General features: G+C 50.6%; 2 protein-coding genes across 10 annotated transcripts in view; one reads left to right on the forward strand and one right to left on the reverse strand.

Moving 5' to 3' along the window:
- The window catches only part of SEPTIN8 (septin 8), a 26062-nt gene extending 12394 nt beyond the window's left edge, over positions 1-13668 (forward strand). For 2 of the 8 annotated variants that reach the window (XM_036224435.1, XM_036224436.1), the window contains exons 4-10: positions 260-440; positions 1452-1613; positions 2062-2158; positions 2379-2547; positions 2756-2888; positions 2999-3189; positions 12323-13668. In XM_036224435.1, coding sequence (XP_036080328.1) covers positions 260-440; positions 1452-1613; positions 2062-2158; positions 2379-2547; positions 2756-2888; positions 2999-3189; positions 12323-12488 — 1099 coding nt within the window. In that variant the 3' untranslated portion in view covers positions 12489-13668. Of the gene's footprint in view, positions 1-253; positions 441-1451; positions 1614-2061; positions 2159-2378; positions 2548-2755; positions 2889-2998; positions 3190-5065; positions 5167-5728; positions 6425-12322 lie in introns of those variants that run through there. The other 6 variants (XM_036224437.1, XM_036224434.1, XM_016118461.2 and 3 more) reach the window with 6 other exon arrangements.
- CCNI2 (cyclin I family member 2) lies at positions 13426-16894 on the reverse strand. Of its 2 annotated transcripts, none has more exons than XM_036224438.1 (4): positions 16192-16828; positions 15635-15766; positions 15033-15146; positions 13426-13630 (listed from the first exon to the last, which is right to left on the reverse strand). In XM_036224438.1, exons 1-4 carry the CDS (start codon positions 16612-16614, stop codon positions 13457-13459), a joined length of 843 nt encoding a protein of 280 aa, XP_036080331.1. In that variant the 5' UTR covers positions 16615-16828; the 3' UTR covers positions 13426-13456. The 2 variants fall into 2 exon arrangements, with proteins under 2 accessions (XP_036080331.1, XP_036080332.1); XM_036224439.1 differs by lacking the exon at positions 13426-13630 and adding an exon at positions 13676-13761 and having other exon boundaries at positions 15072-15146; positions 16192-16894.
- Between the last annotated feature and the right edge of the window lie 1123 nt (positions 16895-18017).

Here is an 18017-nt window from a genome sequence, read left to right on the forward strand (position 1 = left end):
CCTACCCATGTGGGCCTTGGTTCTGACTCTCTGCCTGAGCACTCCTCACCCCTAGCTGTCCCCATGCGAATGACCAAGCACCATACTCCGTGGGGCTGGGAAGGGCCCGTCGGGGAATATCTGAGGTCCTGAGGGGAAGGAGTCAGCTCTTGTACCTAGACAGGGATCCCTAGGCTGTTTGTCCCTAGGGGGAGAGGGCCAGCAGGAGGCCTGGCTCAGAGGCCTGCCTCCTAGGTGATGGGGCTGTCTGTAGTTACAGGCCCATAGTTGACTACATCGACGCGCAGTTTGAAAACTATCTGCAGGAGGAACTGAAGATCCGCCGCTCGCTCTTCGACTACCACGACACGAGGATCCACGTGTGCTTGTACTTTATCACGCCTACTGGGCACTCTCTCAAGTCCCTGGATCTGGTGACCATGAAGAAACTGGACAGCAAGGTGTGCCCCCCACTGTTCACGTGCTCCGAGGCCCTCCACTGGGGTGGGGCGCGTTGGCTGCAGTGCGGTCATCCACTATGGTCTCCAGGGGCTTGCTGGTCACTGGTGTGCGGACAGGCTCCTTGGCTTGGTCCCCTCTCTCTTCTCTGTTTCTCCTGCTCCAGTGGGCCCCCACTGCTCAGGGCTTTTTCACCAGAGCTCTGTCCCCTGGGTATGGCCCTGAGCCCCTTCCTTCAGCTGAATTCTTATTCTCAGCCCTCTGGCTCCTAGCCTCCTTCCCCTCCCCCTAGAGTTGCCTCCTCCCTCCACTGACCCTCTGACTCTCTCCCCAGAGCGTCCCAAGTCTCTGCTCATTCTCCCCCTTCTCAGTTCCTAGCTCCTCCACTCCCTTCCCTTCCCCTGTCCTTCCTGCTGTGGATTTCCCTTGGGTCCTCCTGCACCCACGAAGGAGAGGGGACTTAAGGCCCAGAACTGGGAATGCGTGTGAGGAGTGGAAACTGAGAAGACAGCTTCATGGGGATGGCAAGAAAGGCTTGGGGTCCGGAGGGCATGTGACCCCACCATCACCTGTTAGCTCTCGCGATTGCCCTCCCCATTTCAGGAGTTAATTTTCACTGTGAAAAATGGGGCAGCCTTAGCCTGGAAGATTTCTAAGTCTTCTTGTGGCTGCTGCTGCTAGGTCATCTTACCTGCTTTGGTGGGAGTTCAGTCCCCTGCCACTGCTTGTGTTGAGCCCAAGGCTGGTTAAGGCCTCCAGAGCACTCTGGGTCAAAGCCAGGTATGCCCAGAGGACTAATTTGGGGGCTGGATGGTGGTCTGAGGGTACCAGGACTGTAAGACGTGCTTCCGCTGGTGGTTACAATGCATCAGCCCCAGGTGGCTGGGTTCAGGCTGGGACTCCCCATGGGAACAGCTCCCTTCCTGCCCCCTGCCTAGAGATGTGGCCTCGGCAGGGCTGTCCACTGTCAGAGAGCCACTAACCTGCTGCCCCCTCTCCCCTGATCCTGGCAGGTGAACATTATTCCCATCATTGCCAAGGCTGACACCATCTCCAAGAGTGAGCTCCACAAGTTCAAGATCAAGATCATGGGCGAGCTGGTCAGCAATGGGGTCCAGATCTACCAGTTCCCCACTGATGATGAGGCTGTTGCAGAGATTAACGCAGTCATGAATGTGAGCGTTGGGCAAGAGCCTCAGGGCCCTGGGGCCAGATGGCTGGCAGCCAGCACAGATCTCTGACAGAACCCCGGGAGACTCTTGTTCCCTAGGATCCAGCCTTAGTTTCTTCAGGAAAGACGGGTGGGCATCTGGAAGCCAGCTGGTCCTGCGTCCTGTGGACAAGGGACAGGAGGAATCGGGTGTTGGGGCGTCCCACATTTGAGTTTCACAAGATAAGGAGTCAGGGCAGGGACCTGAAACCTGTGGGGGCGAGCAGGCGGGATGCCAGGGCTGGGAACCTAGAGGAGAGTCAGGCCCACAGGTCCTTTGAGGGAACTTCTGATGGCCCCTGGGGAGCCCAAAGGCTGAAAGAACACCCTAGAACATGAAGAGAGCTGGGAAGTGAGCATCTGGCCACACCTTGTTCAGCCCAGGGCTCACGCATCCTCGGGCCCCTTTCTAGGCACACCTGCCTTTTGCTGTGGTGGGCAGCGCCGAGGAGGTGAAGGTGGGGAACAAGCTGGTCCGAGCACGGCAGTACCCATGGGGAGTGGTGCAGGGTGAGTGTGGTGGGGAGAGTACAGCCCCAGCTCAGGGCCCAAGCTTAGTCCCCTGCCCTGCCTTGCTGCCTGTTAACCACTGCCCCGCATCATCCCTGTGGCCCTCTGTTGCCTCCTGCCTTTGGAGTGTGCTGCTAACCCTCTGGCCGCTGTCCTGTGCCCTGTCCTCCCGTGCCCACCTGTGTGCCTGTCTGACGGCCCGTGTGCCCTCTGCCTGCAGTGGAGAATGAGAATCACTGCGACTTCGTGAAGCTGAGGGAGATGCTGATCCGGGTGAACATGGAGGACCTCCGCGAGCAGACCCACAGTCGGCACTATGAGCTCTACCGGCGCTGCAAGTTGGAGGAAATGGGCTTCCAGGACAGCGATGGGGACAGCCAGCCCTTTAGGTGACAGCCTGCTCATGGAGCAAGCCTGTCTCCCCAGCCCGAGCCAGCCTCGCCACACTGCTGTCTGCTTCTGGGGTTTTATGAGCCACGGAGTGAGGCTATCAGGACCCCAGCACCCTCCTGTGCCCAGTGATTCTGCCTCTCTGGCTCTGCCTACCCCATTCCACCATAACCCCACCCTGGGCCTCTTTTCTCTGCATCTCCACAGTCTGCAGGAGACCTACGAGGCTAAGAGGAAGGAGTTCCTGAGTGAGCTGCAGAGGAAGGAGGAAGAGATGAGGCAGATGTTCGTCAACAAAGTGAAGGAGACAGAGCTGGAGCTGAAGGAGAAGGAAAGGGAGGTGAGTTGGGGGCTGGGGGTGTGGCGAGGCCGGAGCCTGGCTGGGCGGCAGGAGGGCCTGGCAACTTCCTGGCCCACGCGGAAGCCCGGGCTGCCCCTTTCTGCTCCCAGCTCCACGAGAAGTTTGAGCACCTCAAGCGGATCCACCAGGAGGAGAAGCGCAAGGTAGAGGAAAAGCGCCGGGAGCTGGAGGAGGAGACCAACGCCTTCAACCGCAGGAAGGCCGCGGTGGAAGCCCTGCAGTCGCAGGCCTTGCACGCCACCTTGCAGCAGCCTCTGAGGAAGGACAAGGACAAGAAGAAGTAGGTGGTGGGCTCCCTGCTCTGCGCTGCCTCTTGCTCTCTCCTAGGTGCTCACTCTGTCCCGCTCTCAGCTCCTTCACTTCGACTTTTGTTCTCGCTCACTGTCACTCGTTTACTATCTCTCTCTCATTTTCACCAGTCCTTTCACTTCGTTCTTGCTCACCTTTCTTTTTCTGTCACTAGCGATCTAGATATCTCAGGATCCCCTCCCTCCTTCTCTCCCTCTCTCTCCCTTTCTCCCTCTCTCTCCCTTTCTCTCTCTTTCTCTCTCTCTCTCTCTCTCTCTCTCTCTCTCTCTCTCTCTCTCTCTCTCTCTCTCTCTCTCTCTCTCTCTCTCGTTCTCCTGCAGCCTCCTCAGAGCTGGGGCGGTGAAGGCTCACAGGCAGGGAGTGGCCCCTGAGAGGGTGTAGGGGTCTTAAGGAAGGTCTTTCAGGCCAGAAGAGGGACAGGGCCTGGGGAGGGCAGCATTTCCTGACAGATTCCAAAAGTTCCTGTGGTTTCTGCCTGGACACTGTGGTGCATCCCTGCTCCCCCCAGTTTGAGGCAGTGGACATGGGACCCCTGTGGGCTGACAGCCAGTGACTGAGAACAGCGGAGACTTGAGCATAGCCAGCACTGACCTCCTGGACTCTTTGGTCACTACCTGGCTGGAGGAAAGACAGCAGCTCCCAGTGGGGGCTCTGTGAGTCCTGCTAGTGAGAGGGGCTGCCCCACAGGCAAAGGTTGAAGCCGTTTTTCCGGAGGGTAGACTAGAAGGAGAGAGAATGGTGGGGGATGGCAAGGAGGCTTTTTTCCAGCCTCCAGGAGTCAGTCACCATATTGGCCAGGTGGGGGCAACGCTGAGTCGCTTCTCTTTGGAGTTTTTATCCCATCCTGTCTTTATCTACACTCTGGCCTAGAGTCCAGATGCTCTGGCTTCTGGGCATGTCCCTCTTCTACCCACTTCGTTCAGTGTCCCTGCCACATCACACTGTGGGGATCTCACCTGTCCCTGTGTCTCCTCGCCCCCGGCCTGTGCCATATACCTTCTTTCTTTGCCAGCCTAGGAACTAAGCAGCTTCACCCATCTCAGCCCTCATTCGTGGGCTCCAGGGGGTCCCATCTCCTCCGGACTGCTTGAGAATGTGTGTGCCAGGCCCTTCCTTTCTTGGTGGCAGTGGCTCCCTGTGATTAGGGCCGTGTAGTGCACAGCTAGCTGTGGCCCTGGGATGCTACCTCTGGCATTAGCGTTCCCCCTTGCCCCCAGCATTGTATTCCCTAACACACATGCACCCATGCACACGCATACATGCACATGTACGCTGTCTTACTCTTTCTTCTGCCCCATCACACACACATACTCAGGCACATGTCTACCAACACACAGTCTCCAGACACACATGCACAGAGGCACAGATGCATCTAAGGAAAATAAATGTAAAGAGCTTCTCCATGGGAGAGGCAAAGAGGACGAAGCCAGGCATTTAGGAATGGGATGCTGGTTCTCAGTCCTAAGACCTGTCCTCTGCTTTGGGACAGACCCATCTCCTTTCTGTGGTGGTGGTGGTCGGGAGGGGGAGGGGCGGTGGTGGCTGCTAACAGATGGCTCCATCCCGGTGCTGGCTCTGCTAGGACAGATGAGCCCCTGCCTGTCCCCAGGGAAGACCCCAACCCCACACTTCCCCTCAGTCACGTGAATTTCCCCTCTGCTTCGCATTTGCTTCCAGCCCTTGTCCCAGGTCCTGCTCTTGGCTTGGTGAGTGTGGCAGCTCTGTGAATTGGAACTTGTGTGGATTTCCAGCTAGCAGCTCAGGAATCTGGTTTTTTCTAGAGGGGGTGCTCAGGTTTGTGACCCAGGTACTGGCACCCAAAGCACTTTTCTCCTGTTCTTTGCCAGCTTGGCCCAGGCTATCTTGTTAAAGAAAAGGCAGGCAGAGTCCCCTAGGAAATAAGCTGTGGAGAGACCACTTAGAAACGAAGACAAGGACCTGCGGCCAGGTCAGGGTCCGAGGGCTGGCGGGGGCACAGGCTGCCTGCAAGGACAGCCGCACGGCTTCAGGGTGGGGACTCGCCACTGGTGTCCGGTCTCCCTGCTTTTTCGCCTGTGGCTTGGGCCTGGAAAACAGGTCTTATCTGTTTGCTGGACATGCAGAAAGCTTCAGTCAATTTGGACTCTGGGAGAGAGACCTTGTGGAGGCCAGGAGCAGGGTCAGTGGGGTAGCCAGGAGCACCCCTTCCTCCTGCCCTGGTCAGGGAAACGGGGTGATTCGGAGTGTATTTGTGGGGCGGAATTCACGACCATTTAGTCAAGTGGCTTTGATTGGTTGTATTCTTCAAATTTTAATCCACTTTTGCAAAATGACTTCCCAGCCAGATCTTGACCCTCAGCCTGGCACGCCACAAACTGAAGTGAATTCTCTGCTTTGCTCGTGACAAATGCCAAAATGACTGCCCTTTCCCAGTGTCCCTCTTGCTGTCTTTTGCTTCTGTTTGATTTGGTCGTCTGCGTATCTTTTAATGTGTCTGTTTTTGTTTTGTTTGTTTTATTTTTATTTTTCAGTTAACGCACGCACAGACTTACATGTCAAGAGCGGACTTTAGACTTTCATGTGTTAAGTTGCTTGAATTACACCTTGTGACCCTTCTCCCATAACATGATGTGAGGACGGACTGGGAGCCGGTACAGACTCCAGTGTTTACAGCCTTGCTCTGTCCCCTGCCCCAACCCCCAGGCTGCCCTGGGCCTGGCGGGCCACCCCTCTCTATGCAAACACGTCAAAGCCATGAATGCTGGAATCCAAAACTGATGAGGTTTATTTTTTTCAGAGCCAGTGGCTGGTCTTCCATTTACAGTGTCACTATTCCTTGATGGAGCAGTTATGTGCCGCTCTAGCGAAGGCCCCCGCCGGCGATGCTCGGCCTAGTTGTTCAGCGTCAAGATGGCAACTCGTGCGGTGCCTTGGGTGTGGCCGCATGGTCTGGTGTACATGCTGGTACATGCTGCAAAATTTGCCCAATTCCCTTTCGTTTTAATTTTTCTAACCTAGAGCTTAATTTCAATAATAACTTTTAAAACACTTCTAAATTTTTATTTTGGCACGAGCATAAAAACAAATAATATCCTCTCCCATTATTTTCATAAGTAACACAGATTTCCTGATTTTTAAAAACTAAAAATATCTCTAAGCCTTTCTTATGTATAAAGTATCCCTATAATATATAGGGAGAGGTGGGTAATAAACATCCTGTAATGACAGTGTTTGGAATTTCTTTACGGATGAAAGTGGAACATGAACAAGACCACGACCAGTATTTTCACTGTGAATGTAAATGGAACAGCAGCCCACACCGTTGTCTGTGTGCCCCAGAGGTGCTACCTATCAACAGGGACCAACTCCACATGTGCGTGTTCAGTGTTTGACTCCAGTAAAGACCCCCAAGCCAATTCTGTGAATGCCAGATGCCCAGAGTGCTTGGCTGGGAAGAGATTTTTATCTCAAGGCCCTTGTTTCCTTTTTCCTAGCTGAGTCACAGGGCAGAAGATGAAAGTGCCTGATATATGTGGCCAATTTAAGAAAAAACTACCAGCAAAGGTGTTTTCCCCCTTTCAGCTACATTTGTAAGGGGAAACATTTTAAGGAAGTACCAGAAGCATTGATTCTTCTATGTTCCTGTTGGTTTGCAAGCCATTAAGAGAATCAAGGTTGAAAATATGGTCTGATAAAATGAGAGGTGAAATGAATAGATAAAAGGAAGGGTTCTATTAATGTTGATAAAGCTCTGTGCAGAGCGCAGGCTCCCAGAGTAAAGCCCTACCTTGAGCAGCTCAGGTTAGTGCACTCACTGGCTGGCACCTCAGGAAGCTGTGCTGATTGATTTTGGATTGGTAGTTCTTCATGTCCTCCATCTTCCCTCCCATTGCCTGCTGTATTGATTTGCAGGACCAAGTCCTGGCTTCCTCCTGCCCTTCTGAGATGGTATTCCATTCAGAGTGGTATAGAGGGGTGAGCTGTCTGTGCCCACCGAGGCTGAGCCAGAAAAAGGCAGCCTTTGCACATGAGGGGCTCCGCTCACCAGGAACAGAGCAGGTTTTATGCTCAAAGTGAAAATTCTCCCAGTGTTGTGGTGCAACCATGGCTGGATCCAGATTTTGAGGGGTAGAAACTTGAACTATTTGAGAAGGCTTCTTCAAGAAAAGGAACATGAATACTCAGTTAGGTAAGGGGCCTTGGGAGGGGCCTTGAGGATTAGACTTTCTTAGCTTCCCAGTAAATCCACCTCTGGTTGTAACTGATAACTGATGCTTCACTGTGGGTATCCAAACAGGTAAACCAGCCTACCTAAGGCAGACGTGGACTGTATTTCTGAGGATGAGGCTCCATGACCCAGTGGGTTAACTGGTTATATAAGAAATGAGGACTGCTTCACGGGCCAATCTGGGGACTCCAGGTGGCAGATTCTGCCACCCGTCCACCTGCTAGCTGCCCCCAAGGCATACTGGAAGGCCAAAATCGTGGCTGGTTACCTGCCTGCAGGAGATCTCTGGAGAGACCTGTCATTGTCGCATTTTCTGGGGTCTGAGCTGCCTCTACAGGTCCCATCAGCTTTAGTGAACCTCACTGCACCTCCCTTTGGTATTTGTGTTTGGAATTTTGTCATCTTTAACTGAGACCAAATTAATCCTTGGTGTACAAAGTGAGCTTAAAACTTGCCATTATTTAACAAGCTACCCATCATGGAATATGACCTCTGCCTGCAGGGTCTGATTTGCCCCCTCCTTTTCTTTGTCATTATCATCTGTTGGCATTAGTGCTATCAGTAGGATCACGCCGGCATTTACTATCATGTCTTTCATGAACCAAGTTAGTTTTGGGTAGAATCGCCGTATAATTTATTGTCCAAACTGAGCTGACTCATGCCAGCTCAGAAGGCATAAGCCGGAACTGTCTCAGGCTAACTGGGAGGTATGGTCATCCCAGTTAGGGATAACCTGAGCCTAGGTGGTTTATAATGGTGCAGACTGTCTGCATATATGTTTGTATGTCTATATGTGGGTTCCCTGTTAAGTGGGGCTCATATTATTGGATAAGAGGCCCCAAGGGAAGTGCGGCTTGCTAGTCTGTTATGTTAACATGCTTTTCTAAAACTGCTTCATGTGTTAATTCATTTACTCTTTCATTCATTGACTGTTTTTGTTCCTTTCCATTCACTTTGTACTTTTTTTTCCATTAAATTTTGCATTTATTTTGAGTTTTTTTGTGGTGTCTTTTTTTGGGCAGTAGCTTTTATGATTTAACAAATTTTCTAGCCTATTAATCTGCTACAACTATGGTAAAATACAGCTTGTCTTTTCTGTGAACTTTGTGGGGTTGATCAGCTTCTATAGGAATTAAGTTTTAATAGTGAATACTGTTATGGGCATCTGTGGTCTTGAATGGGTGGGTGTGGGATGGAGGAAAGTCATAGTTAGGAGAGAGAAGATACGGCCTGTGGTCCAGTGAATATTAGATTACTGGGTGCAGGAATGAGAGAAGGCAAACCCTGCCCTTGGAGAGTTTACATCCTTGTGGAGGAGGCTTGACATGGGACAACTAACATTTGAGTTTTTATTGTGTGCCAGGCAACATTGCTCTAAAGTACATTACATGCATTAATCTTCTAATCTTCATAATAATTCTGCGATTAGGTACCATTCCTCCCACCCCCATTTTATAGCTAAGGCACAAAGAGGTTAAGTAATTTTCTATGGTCAAGCAGCTAGTAACTGGAGGAATTGGGATTTGAATGTTAATAACTTGTATCCTTAATTCCTGAGTTATAGCTGCTCTTTGGCAACCCAATGGGATGATGGAAAAACAGAAATGTGGCTGGTATTAAAGTGTGCAGTCTGACAGTATGAGTTGGTTGACCTGAGATGGTTTTGTAGAGGTGGGGTGTCCTGGCAGGAAGGCAGATACCTGGTTGAGGTAGGGCACACTGGTTGAAGGAAATGATGATAAGTGCATGGGTCAATTTGTTGAGGCGCTTTCTCTGTTGGGCACTAGGTTAATCTCTGGGAAGACCAAAACGAGGAGACTGGGACTAAAGCTAGGGAGCTGGCAGCCCAGCTGGGAGGCTGGTATGCAGACATGCCTAATGAAGGCACAGCTCAACTCTACCCACGGGGAGGCAAAGTCTTCGCCAAGCTTTGAGGGAATCTCTAGGAAGCCAGGGGGAGAAGGGCCTTGGTGGAGGGAACAGCATTGTACAACTTGGCTCACCCATTTGAAGGAAGTAACATTTGGACAAGTTTAAGGTGCATGATGCCTACTTTGCACTTCTCGGAGTCCATCTGAGGCTTCTCCCATCTCCATTTTCTGCAACCACAGGCCTTTACCAATCCCTGCCCTTCTGCAGGTGGGGGTGAAAGGAAGATGGATTGTGTCCATGTTTTTCCCACCACAGTAATCCCTCTGAAGTGGGATATGAGTTTCTAATTTCAGAAAAAAATGTTAGAGAGTAGGATGGGACCTAGGACCCCAACACAAGCTTGAACAGCATAAAAACGTTTTGACTCACAAGTGGTACTTTAGCAATACAGAAGTTTGGTACCCGAAGAAGAAACATGTTATTTGCAGAAAGACAGTAACAAGGTTGTCCATTATCCCAATACTGGGGCTCACTGGTCTACCTTCTTTTCCCCCCAAGAAACTGAAAGTTGGGTTAGCTCTGGGGACCTAGCTTATGTCCAGGGTTACCTGGTTAAGAGGTCCAGATAGCTCCCAGCAGAGAGAGCCTGACTGGTATGGGCCCTTGGGATGAGCCCCAAGCCCACCCACTACAGTGCCCAATCAATGGAAGGAAGGAGGCAGAGGATGGTTATGGCTACCAGTGAGGAGTTGTGGCCATAACCCACATGCTGCCCTTCAGCATCTCCAGCTGTGCTGGACCAGAGGACAATTATTGATAGGACCAGGAAATGCCATCCAACTGTATCTGACTTGAGTAAGTCTAAATACATGGTACCCAATACAAATAAAATAAGATTCAGACAGGGTTGTGAGGAATAACAGTTTATTTTTACAAAGGATCCAACAAGCAAATTTGTTTCCAGGAAAGGTAGAGATTTGTACTGACTACAGTGCAGATACCGTCAGGGTATTCCTGGGCCTTGGCCACTTTGCACCTGGTAGCAGGTCAAACTCGCCATGGCTTAGTACATTTACAAAACACTGTACACAGTGGAGAGAGTTCACAAATCACCTCTAAATGTGTGGCTCAGTCATTCACATCCCCAGCACTACTTACATAGCTCCAGCTGGCAGAGATGCCAGCTGGACTCCACTGCTTAAATGGCTCTATAGTGTCAGCTCCAGAGAGGCAGCTGGCTTCTCCCCGACAGCCATGCTAATAACCTCCTCCTCCTCCTGGCAGCACAGTGGTTGGAGCAGGCTCGGCCTCAGAACCTGCTCATCTCAACAAAATGGTCTAAGAATTGCATCTCCCCATCACAGGAGTCACACCTTATAATATTCTTTAGCATAAAAACTCGAATGAAGCCAGTCAACTACTTGCTTACGAGTAACAAAAGAAAAATATTTTTAAAGTTTGGTCAAGTCACTGCACATTAAACAAAGTGTACTTTATAATCCAGCCTTTGTAAAGAAAGGACATAAGTCATGGCCAAATCATAATAAATCTATCTGGAGAGATGGTCCTATTTTTACAGTGTCAGGCAAGATGGCTGGGACTTGACGTGCTGTGCATGACTTGGTATAAGCCTGGGAAGCTAGAAGGACCTGGCCAGCTCTGGGTGGGGCAGCGAGGACTAGTCCATCAGAACCAGCCTGGCCTGGCCCTTCAGCCCTGAGCAAGGCCACCTCTGGCCTCATATTCCAGTTATTCTGGGGGCCAATACCAGGCCTTAGTGGAGAAGAAAAACCAAGCTGTGGTCTGAGTACTCATTCATTCCTGGGTCAGGCCCAGGAGACAGAGGGAAGCAGGGTCGTGATAAGCCAGACTACCCCTACCTCTAGTGACCCCAACCTCCCTTTTCCCCCTTACTTTCTTCTAAGGACCCAGGAACTTTTTCTCAGTTGTTCTTCCAAGGCCTTCTTCCTTTCCTATTATAGGACCCATAAAACCAAGAATTTAGAGGAGGCCAAGCAAGGAGAGGTTGCCATTACATTCTGAAGGGCGCTGGGGTAGGGGCACAGGCTGGCACGAGGAAGTTGTCTGTGCAGGAGGAGGACTAAAAACTTCTCAGCTGCTTCTTTACCAGTGCCCTGCAGAAGACCAACTGCTCAATACTGACCTGTAATTAAAACAGAGTGGTCAGCCTTGAAGCAGAACCATTTTACATTCCAAGGTAGAGATCCCCAACCTTTTTGGCACCAGGGACTGGTGCTCCTATGAGAATCTAATGCCAGATGATCTGAGGTGGAGCTGAGGCAGTGATGCTAGCACTGGGGAGTGGCTGCAAATACAAATGAAGCTTCACTGGCTGGCCTCCCACTCACCTCCTGCTGTGCAGCTCAATTCCTAACAGGCCACAGACCAGTACCAGTCCATGGCCCAGGGGTTGAGGACCCCCATTCTAAGGATTGAGCAACTGAGTGCCAAAATGTTAGCAATTTTAGGAAGGTCCAACCACACAACTTGAATACGTTAACCCCACCATCTCAGGAACACCCATCCCCCAACTCAGTAAAACTGTCATATCTAACTGTGCATTCCATCCTACACTGTCCATCCTGAGGGATTCTGACACCTCTGCCTGCTACCATAGACTCACACAGAGGGTGAGGGGTCTGAAATTTATACTCCCCATATTAAGCTCAGGGTTGCTTCTTCCTGAGCTGGACATATCCTCCCATCCTCTCGACTATAAGGGCTGCCACTGAGAGAAAGCTTCGCTCACTGTCAGAGAACCCATCCCAACTGGCCCAATGAAGGGAACGTGTGTCCCATACTCAAGTCCAGAGGGTATGCCACATGTGGAAAGTCTAGCCTTAGGCAGACTTTTCACAGAGTCATCATGGCCAGAGCATCTTCCGGAGTCCACAGGGGCCAAGAAGGGCCATGGGTACCCTTTGGGGGACAGAGTACGACAGCTAAAGGAACAAAACAGAGTTTGGTCTGGGGCAAAGTTGATGTCTACCTCTGCTTTCTTCAGCAGATCAGATGTAGGAGCACAGCAGTCGGGCATGAGCCTCTCCAACTCTAAGGTGATGATGACCAAGGCCAGTGTGGAACCCTTGAACTGCAGCAGTTGGTGGCCCGCCATACAGTGCTGCAGCTGCCTGGTCAGGGATGCGACGTGGAGGGAAGGCTTCCTCTGAGGCAGCAGCTCCACCATGTGGGGCCAGGCCATGACCACCAGGGCGTGGAACTGGAGATTGTGGTTTTTAATGTTAGAACAGAAGACCCCATACTTTTCATATATCAATGACCAAAAGTGCAAACGATTTAAATTTTCATCAGGGAACATTGTATGTTGCCCAACCCCTTTCATTCCCAGGCATGGCCCCACAAGGGGCTGGAGGCTTAAAGCCCATTCTGTGGCCAAGCTGAGCTTCAGCCTTGGAGAGGAAAGACAGTCTGCTTTGTAACATGGCCATAAGGAGTCCAAAGTACCCAGATGACACTGTTTCAATTATGAAAGAATAGAAACATCCTCTTCAAGATTAAGGTAGCAGAAAAGTTACTTGTATCAGCTTGACATGAGAAAAAACTTTGCGAGTTGGCAACAGTGGCCAGTTTTCATGATGAAACAGCCCTTAGTGATATAATCTCGCTTCACAACAGACCAAAACCCCATGCCATTTTCACATTGCATAATTTTGCCTTACTAACATAATCATATCTTTAAAGATGACTATCATTCCCTAACTAAAACAAATATAGACTAATACGATATTTTTTAAGTGCCAGATCAATATGGTCTAAAGCCTCAATAAGGATTGTGTGTAGGTGAACAAGACAGCTCAGTGAATGTGTGTAAAGTGTAGCAAAAGCAGACAGCTTTTTATGTACAGTATTCATAGAATGGAAAGTTAAATATTTTTGCAGTGTGTATTTAAGAGAAACTCACCATAATAGTGCCGTCTAAAAAATCTTTGTAAAGTAAATTTAATGTCCTTTAACAGTGGGAGTCTGGTGGAACTGTGTTGGATTTAAGATATATTTTCACTGTTCCGTGTGTCGTGAGCCTCGTGGGTCCTTACTCTGGTGCATGTGCAAGGACGTGTGCACGCCTGCGCTTGGCCGTCCTGTGTTGTGAACAGCTGTTCCAAAGGCACACACGAGTCTAGGGTAGACTCTGCAAACTCCTCAGACTTACTATGGTCAAAAAGTCCAGTGGCGTCCCAATATAGAGGTCCCAGTGCAGTTCGTCCAAAATAGCCAGCTCCATCTTCAGCAACTCATTCGGGGAATAGCCAGAGCCATAGTACTTTATGAAGTCTTTTATGCGTGGAATTAACTGTAAAAAGAAAATAAAGCGGCCAAAGCCCTATGTCATGTCGTGGTAGCTTTCGTTTTCTTATCCATGGAGGCTGGGCAGCCGTGAGCCTAGCAGAGTTGTCTTCTGGTGCCCTGCCACAGAAAATACTCCTGAAAGAAAAAAACGAGCTCCAGGCTATATCTGTCAAGTTCCCAAGTAGTCGTGACAATGTGTAGTGAATATCACAGGGTCACCTTCTGCAAATAGGTTTTGATCCCCAGCTGTACTCCAGCTCATACACAAAGGTGCTTGGAAACTGAGACTGACTGTGCCATCTCCCCCATGGGGTTCCGCTGTCCAGTGAACCCAAAGAAGGGACAGCAGGGCCACTGGGAAGCTACAGTTACTCACCCAAAGCTTTCCAGGAGCTGTGGGCTCTACCTATGCCTGTTCCCGAGCCCGCCATGACTACTTATAGAGAAAATGTATGCTTTTGTTTCCTGGTCTGTACCAGACAAGCTCAGTTTTGGCAATACCATAGCTGCAAATGCATTCCTTTTAACCTTGATTTAAAGCAGTTCAGTTTTGGAAAAACTATGACTTTTTTCCAGAGGGATTAATAAGGCTTATCTCTGAGTAAATATGCAAGTACCAAGTACATTAAAGACCCGGTCCTACTTTTTTTAGATGAAGTATTACTATAAACTCCAGAAATTCTTCTTTTAAAGGTCATTTACTTAATTTTTAGTTGGGGAGGAGGGAGAAATTATATTCTAATAAACAAGGGCTAAAATCATTTTTATTAAAGGTTTGGAACTGGACACTAGCCACTTCTTCTGCACCCCCAGACCCCGAGATCAGCTAAGGGAGACCCTGTGGAAATGGTAGTGGTTCCACTATCTCCCAAGGGGAAGAGGTTGGAGGGAGGGAGGTCTGAGAAGGATATCAGGAGAGGATCTTCTGAACGGAAACCACAACAAAACTGAGAAATTCACGCAAACCTGAAGCACTTGTGGGGGCTTCTTCTCCATCTCCTGCCCCTCTCAGAGAAGGGTCCCAGAGTCCCCAAGGACCAGTTTCAATGACACAGCCAAGTCCTATGGTCTCAAGCAGTTTTCTTAGATGTAGTTTCCAGGGGTGGACATTAGGCCACATGCTTCGGGAGGCCCTTTTTCTAGTTCAATAGCAGATGCCTCTGCTTAGTGAGAGGTGGCATCTGGCATCAACCAAAGAGGCCAGATTTATCTGCCAGGAGGTCAGGCCTCCAGGTTTGCTGGGCCAGGAGAACTCAGCTATTCTAATCCCCCGTTTGTGGGGTTCTGGCATCCAATGAGCCTAAGGAAGGGACAGCAGTGTCTCTGGGAATTAATGACTTGTCCAAAATGCCCACCATTCTCGGGTGCACGGGAACCTCGAATGCTCCAGCGTTACACCCCTATACCTCAAAAGCATCCCAGAGCAGACGTCCAGGAATGCATACCTCCTCTTCTTCGTTAAGCTTTGCTGCAAGCCTCAAGGAAGTGATTGAGACACGATGGAGTAACCTCTCTTTTACCTGTAGTGTGGAACACAGTTGAGGAGAATATGAATGTCAGAAACATCGTAAAAAAAAAAAAAAAAAAAAAAAAAAAAGACTGATTATATTCCTCCACAAATAAGTTAGTGCCATTTTTAGATTTCGCCAGTGAATATGCTCCTGTTATCAAAACCACTCATGAAGGGGAAGGGAATTTGATACCTTCTCAAGGAACATAGTCCCATCCTGGCTCAGGTGGAACTAGACTGGTCCAGACAAGCACATTCTACCACATAGCCTTTTCCAAACTAGGGCCTCTTACTCTCTCCAAGTCCAACCCCCGGCCAGCACACAACACCTGAGCAACAGGCGCAGATGTTGGGATGTGGAAAGGTTCCAATTCCAGTTCTACCAGCAAGTTACTTAGTTTTGAGCATCTGAGATGGCTCATCTCTAAAGCAGCCATGGGGATCAAGGGTCAGTTTCCTCTCCCATCATCTGTTACCATCCTTCAGAGTGCTCCCTACCTTTATTGAAATCAGGAGGCGGCGGAAGATGGTGATAGCCAGGTTAAAAGTGCCCTGGGAGAAGTGAAAGATGTTCTCCAGCCACAGGAGCTGCAGCACAACTTCCTGGAAAGTGTCGCCGAACTCCACCTGCTGAAAGGAGTAGGGAGAGCAAAGAAGATGGTTGGTGGCCAATCTTGGTCCAAGGAGCTGCCTGCTTAGGGCGACTAGAAGGGCTGTGAGCAGCCCCATCACCTTAAATTGCAGCGGGACGGAGCCCCTCCCTGTCGCTCAGCGGCTCAGCGATGCAGCCCCCTCCCGGTGCTGGTTTTCCGTGCAAAGCAGAGTTCCCCCGACCCACACTGGCCCTCTTCCCAAGCACCTACTCGAAGGGCACCCCCCTCGGTGAGAGAACCAGCGAGTCATGCCTCGTGTGGGGACGCACCTGGGGAAGGGCCCGGCCTCCATGTTGCCGCTCACCTGAGCGCGGGTGCAGGTGGGGCCCGGCCGCGTCCCGTGCACGCGTAAGGAAGGGGATGCAGGTGCTCCCGGGAGGGCCCCGCCGTAGGGACCGGTACCTGGGGGCGGCCGCACGGCCATAGGCGTGCCTCGCGGCCCAGGGCCAGTTTCAGGTGGGCGATCAGCCGGCGCTCGTCCAGGAGGCCCTCCGAGTCACACGGCACCAGCCGGCGCGCCTGTCGCGGGGACGCGGGCGGCGGAGCCCGAGCGGCGGCGCGGCCTGCACCTCGCGGGGTGCGCGCTGACTGCCGCTGGGGTTTGCTTCGGGACGGCTTTGGGAGCCTGGCCGGTCCGGGCTGGCACGCCTCCGGGAGCCTTCGCTGGACGGTCGCGGGGAGAGAGCATTTCCACGGAGGCGGCGGGAGAAGGAGGCTCACGGCCATTTCCTCCAAACGCTGGTTAGGCCGGCGGCCGGGATGAGGGTCTGATCTTACCTCCTTCAAAGCAGCCCGCTGCGACGGAAAGCGCGCGCCCGAGGCCATGGCGGGCGCAGGAGCCCAGGTCAAGAGCGCGGTTTGGCACGGCTTTTTATATCCCAGAGCTGGGACCTAGCTGCTGCGTCCCCCGCCCGGGAATGAGTGGGCGGGCTCAGCCGGCCCACTCCCGTTTCTCTGAGAGCAGACCCTGGCCCGCCCCTCCTTGACAATTGCCCCTGGGGTGAGGGGCACCGACCTGGGACACAGAGGGACCCCCTCTACCTTGCTCTCACCCCGCGCCCGACCGCGCATCCGAAGTCCGCGCCCCATGCGCAGAGTCCCGATCCCGGAATGGGGCAGCTGGTGCCTACACCAGCCTTGGAGAGGGACACCCGGCCACAGACTTGCATCTTTCCTCAGCCAGACAGGATCGGCATGGAATCCGACTGGCAGTGTGATCTCGTGCATGCGACGTGACCTCCCAGAGCCTCCGTTACCTCTTCACTAAAGAAAAGACACTGTCTCCCTCACAAAGTAGACCAGTTATGCATGCATACATTTTTCCATTCAGCAGTTATTTACTGACATTGCCCGCAATGTCTTAGGCTCTGGGACATAACAGAATAAAATAAACAGGGAACTTACATTCTAGTCGGGAAAGATAGACAATAAACATGAGTAGAACACATGGAAATCCCACAATTCGACTCTTAAATGCCCATCAGAAATGCACATGTGTGCACCAAAAGATACCTGCTAATGTACAGAGCAGCATTATTTGTAATAGCCCCAAACTGGATGCAACCCAAATGTCCAACAATAGTTGAATGAGACAAATTGTGGTCTATCCACACAATAGAATATTATTCAGCCATTAAAAGTACAAAACTACTGACATTTGCTAAAATAGAGGAAAGTGTGTAAACATTCTAAGTGATAGAAGTCATTCACAAAAGGCCTTGTTATATATATTTATATGGAATGTTCAGAACAGGCAAACCTATCGAGACAGAAAATAGATTGGTGGTTACCTAGGGGTGGGATGTTGGTGAGGACAACATCCCAAGACAAGGGGGAGTGACTGCTATGGGTAAAGAGGGTCTTTTAGGTGATAAAAATGTTTAAAATTGATCGTGGTTATGGTTGCACAACTCTGTCTATACAGTGAAAAACCATAAAATTATACAATTTAAATCGATGAATTGTGTGATATGTGATTATATCTCAATAAAGCTGGGTATATGGATATATAATATATATATCCTATATATGGTACATCAGATGGTGATAAGTACTATGAAGAAATATAAAGTAGGAAGGGGAGATAAGAAGACTGGGGTCGAAGGTTGAAATTTTAAATATATCATGGAAAAGTTCACTGAGAAGGTAATGTATGAACGAAGACATTCTGAAGGAGCTGAGGGAATCAGATGGATATGAAGGCAGAGAGCTTTCCAGGACCTCAGTTT

Source organism: Rousettus aegyptiacus, unplaced genomic scaffold (genome assembly GCF_014176215.1).
Source record: "Rousettus aegyptiacus isolate mRouAeg1 unplaced genomic scaffold, mRouAeg1.p scaffold_m13_p_7, whole genome shotgun sequence".
Lineage (NCBI taxonomy): Eukaryota > Metazoa > Chordata > Mammalia > Chiroptera > Pteropodidae > Rousettus > Rousettus aegyptiacus.

Bases quoted from the DNA above. Each gene is read 5' to 3' on its own strand.
- CCNI2 (XM_036224438.1), bottom strand. From the start codon at position 16,614: ATGGCCTCGGGCGCGCGCTTTCCGTCGCAGCGGGCTGCTTTGAAGGAG. The intron at 15,767-16,191 runs GTACCGGTCCCT...TACTCCTTTCAG, and splicing joins GGCCGTGCGGCCGCCCCCAG to CAGGTGGAGTTCGGCGACAC. The intron at 13,631-15,032 runs GTATAGGGGTGT...TTCTTTTTACAG, and splicing joins TGCTCTGGGATGCTTTTGAG to TTAATTCCACGCATAAAAGA.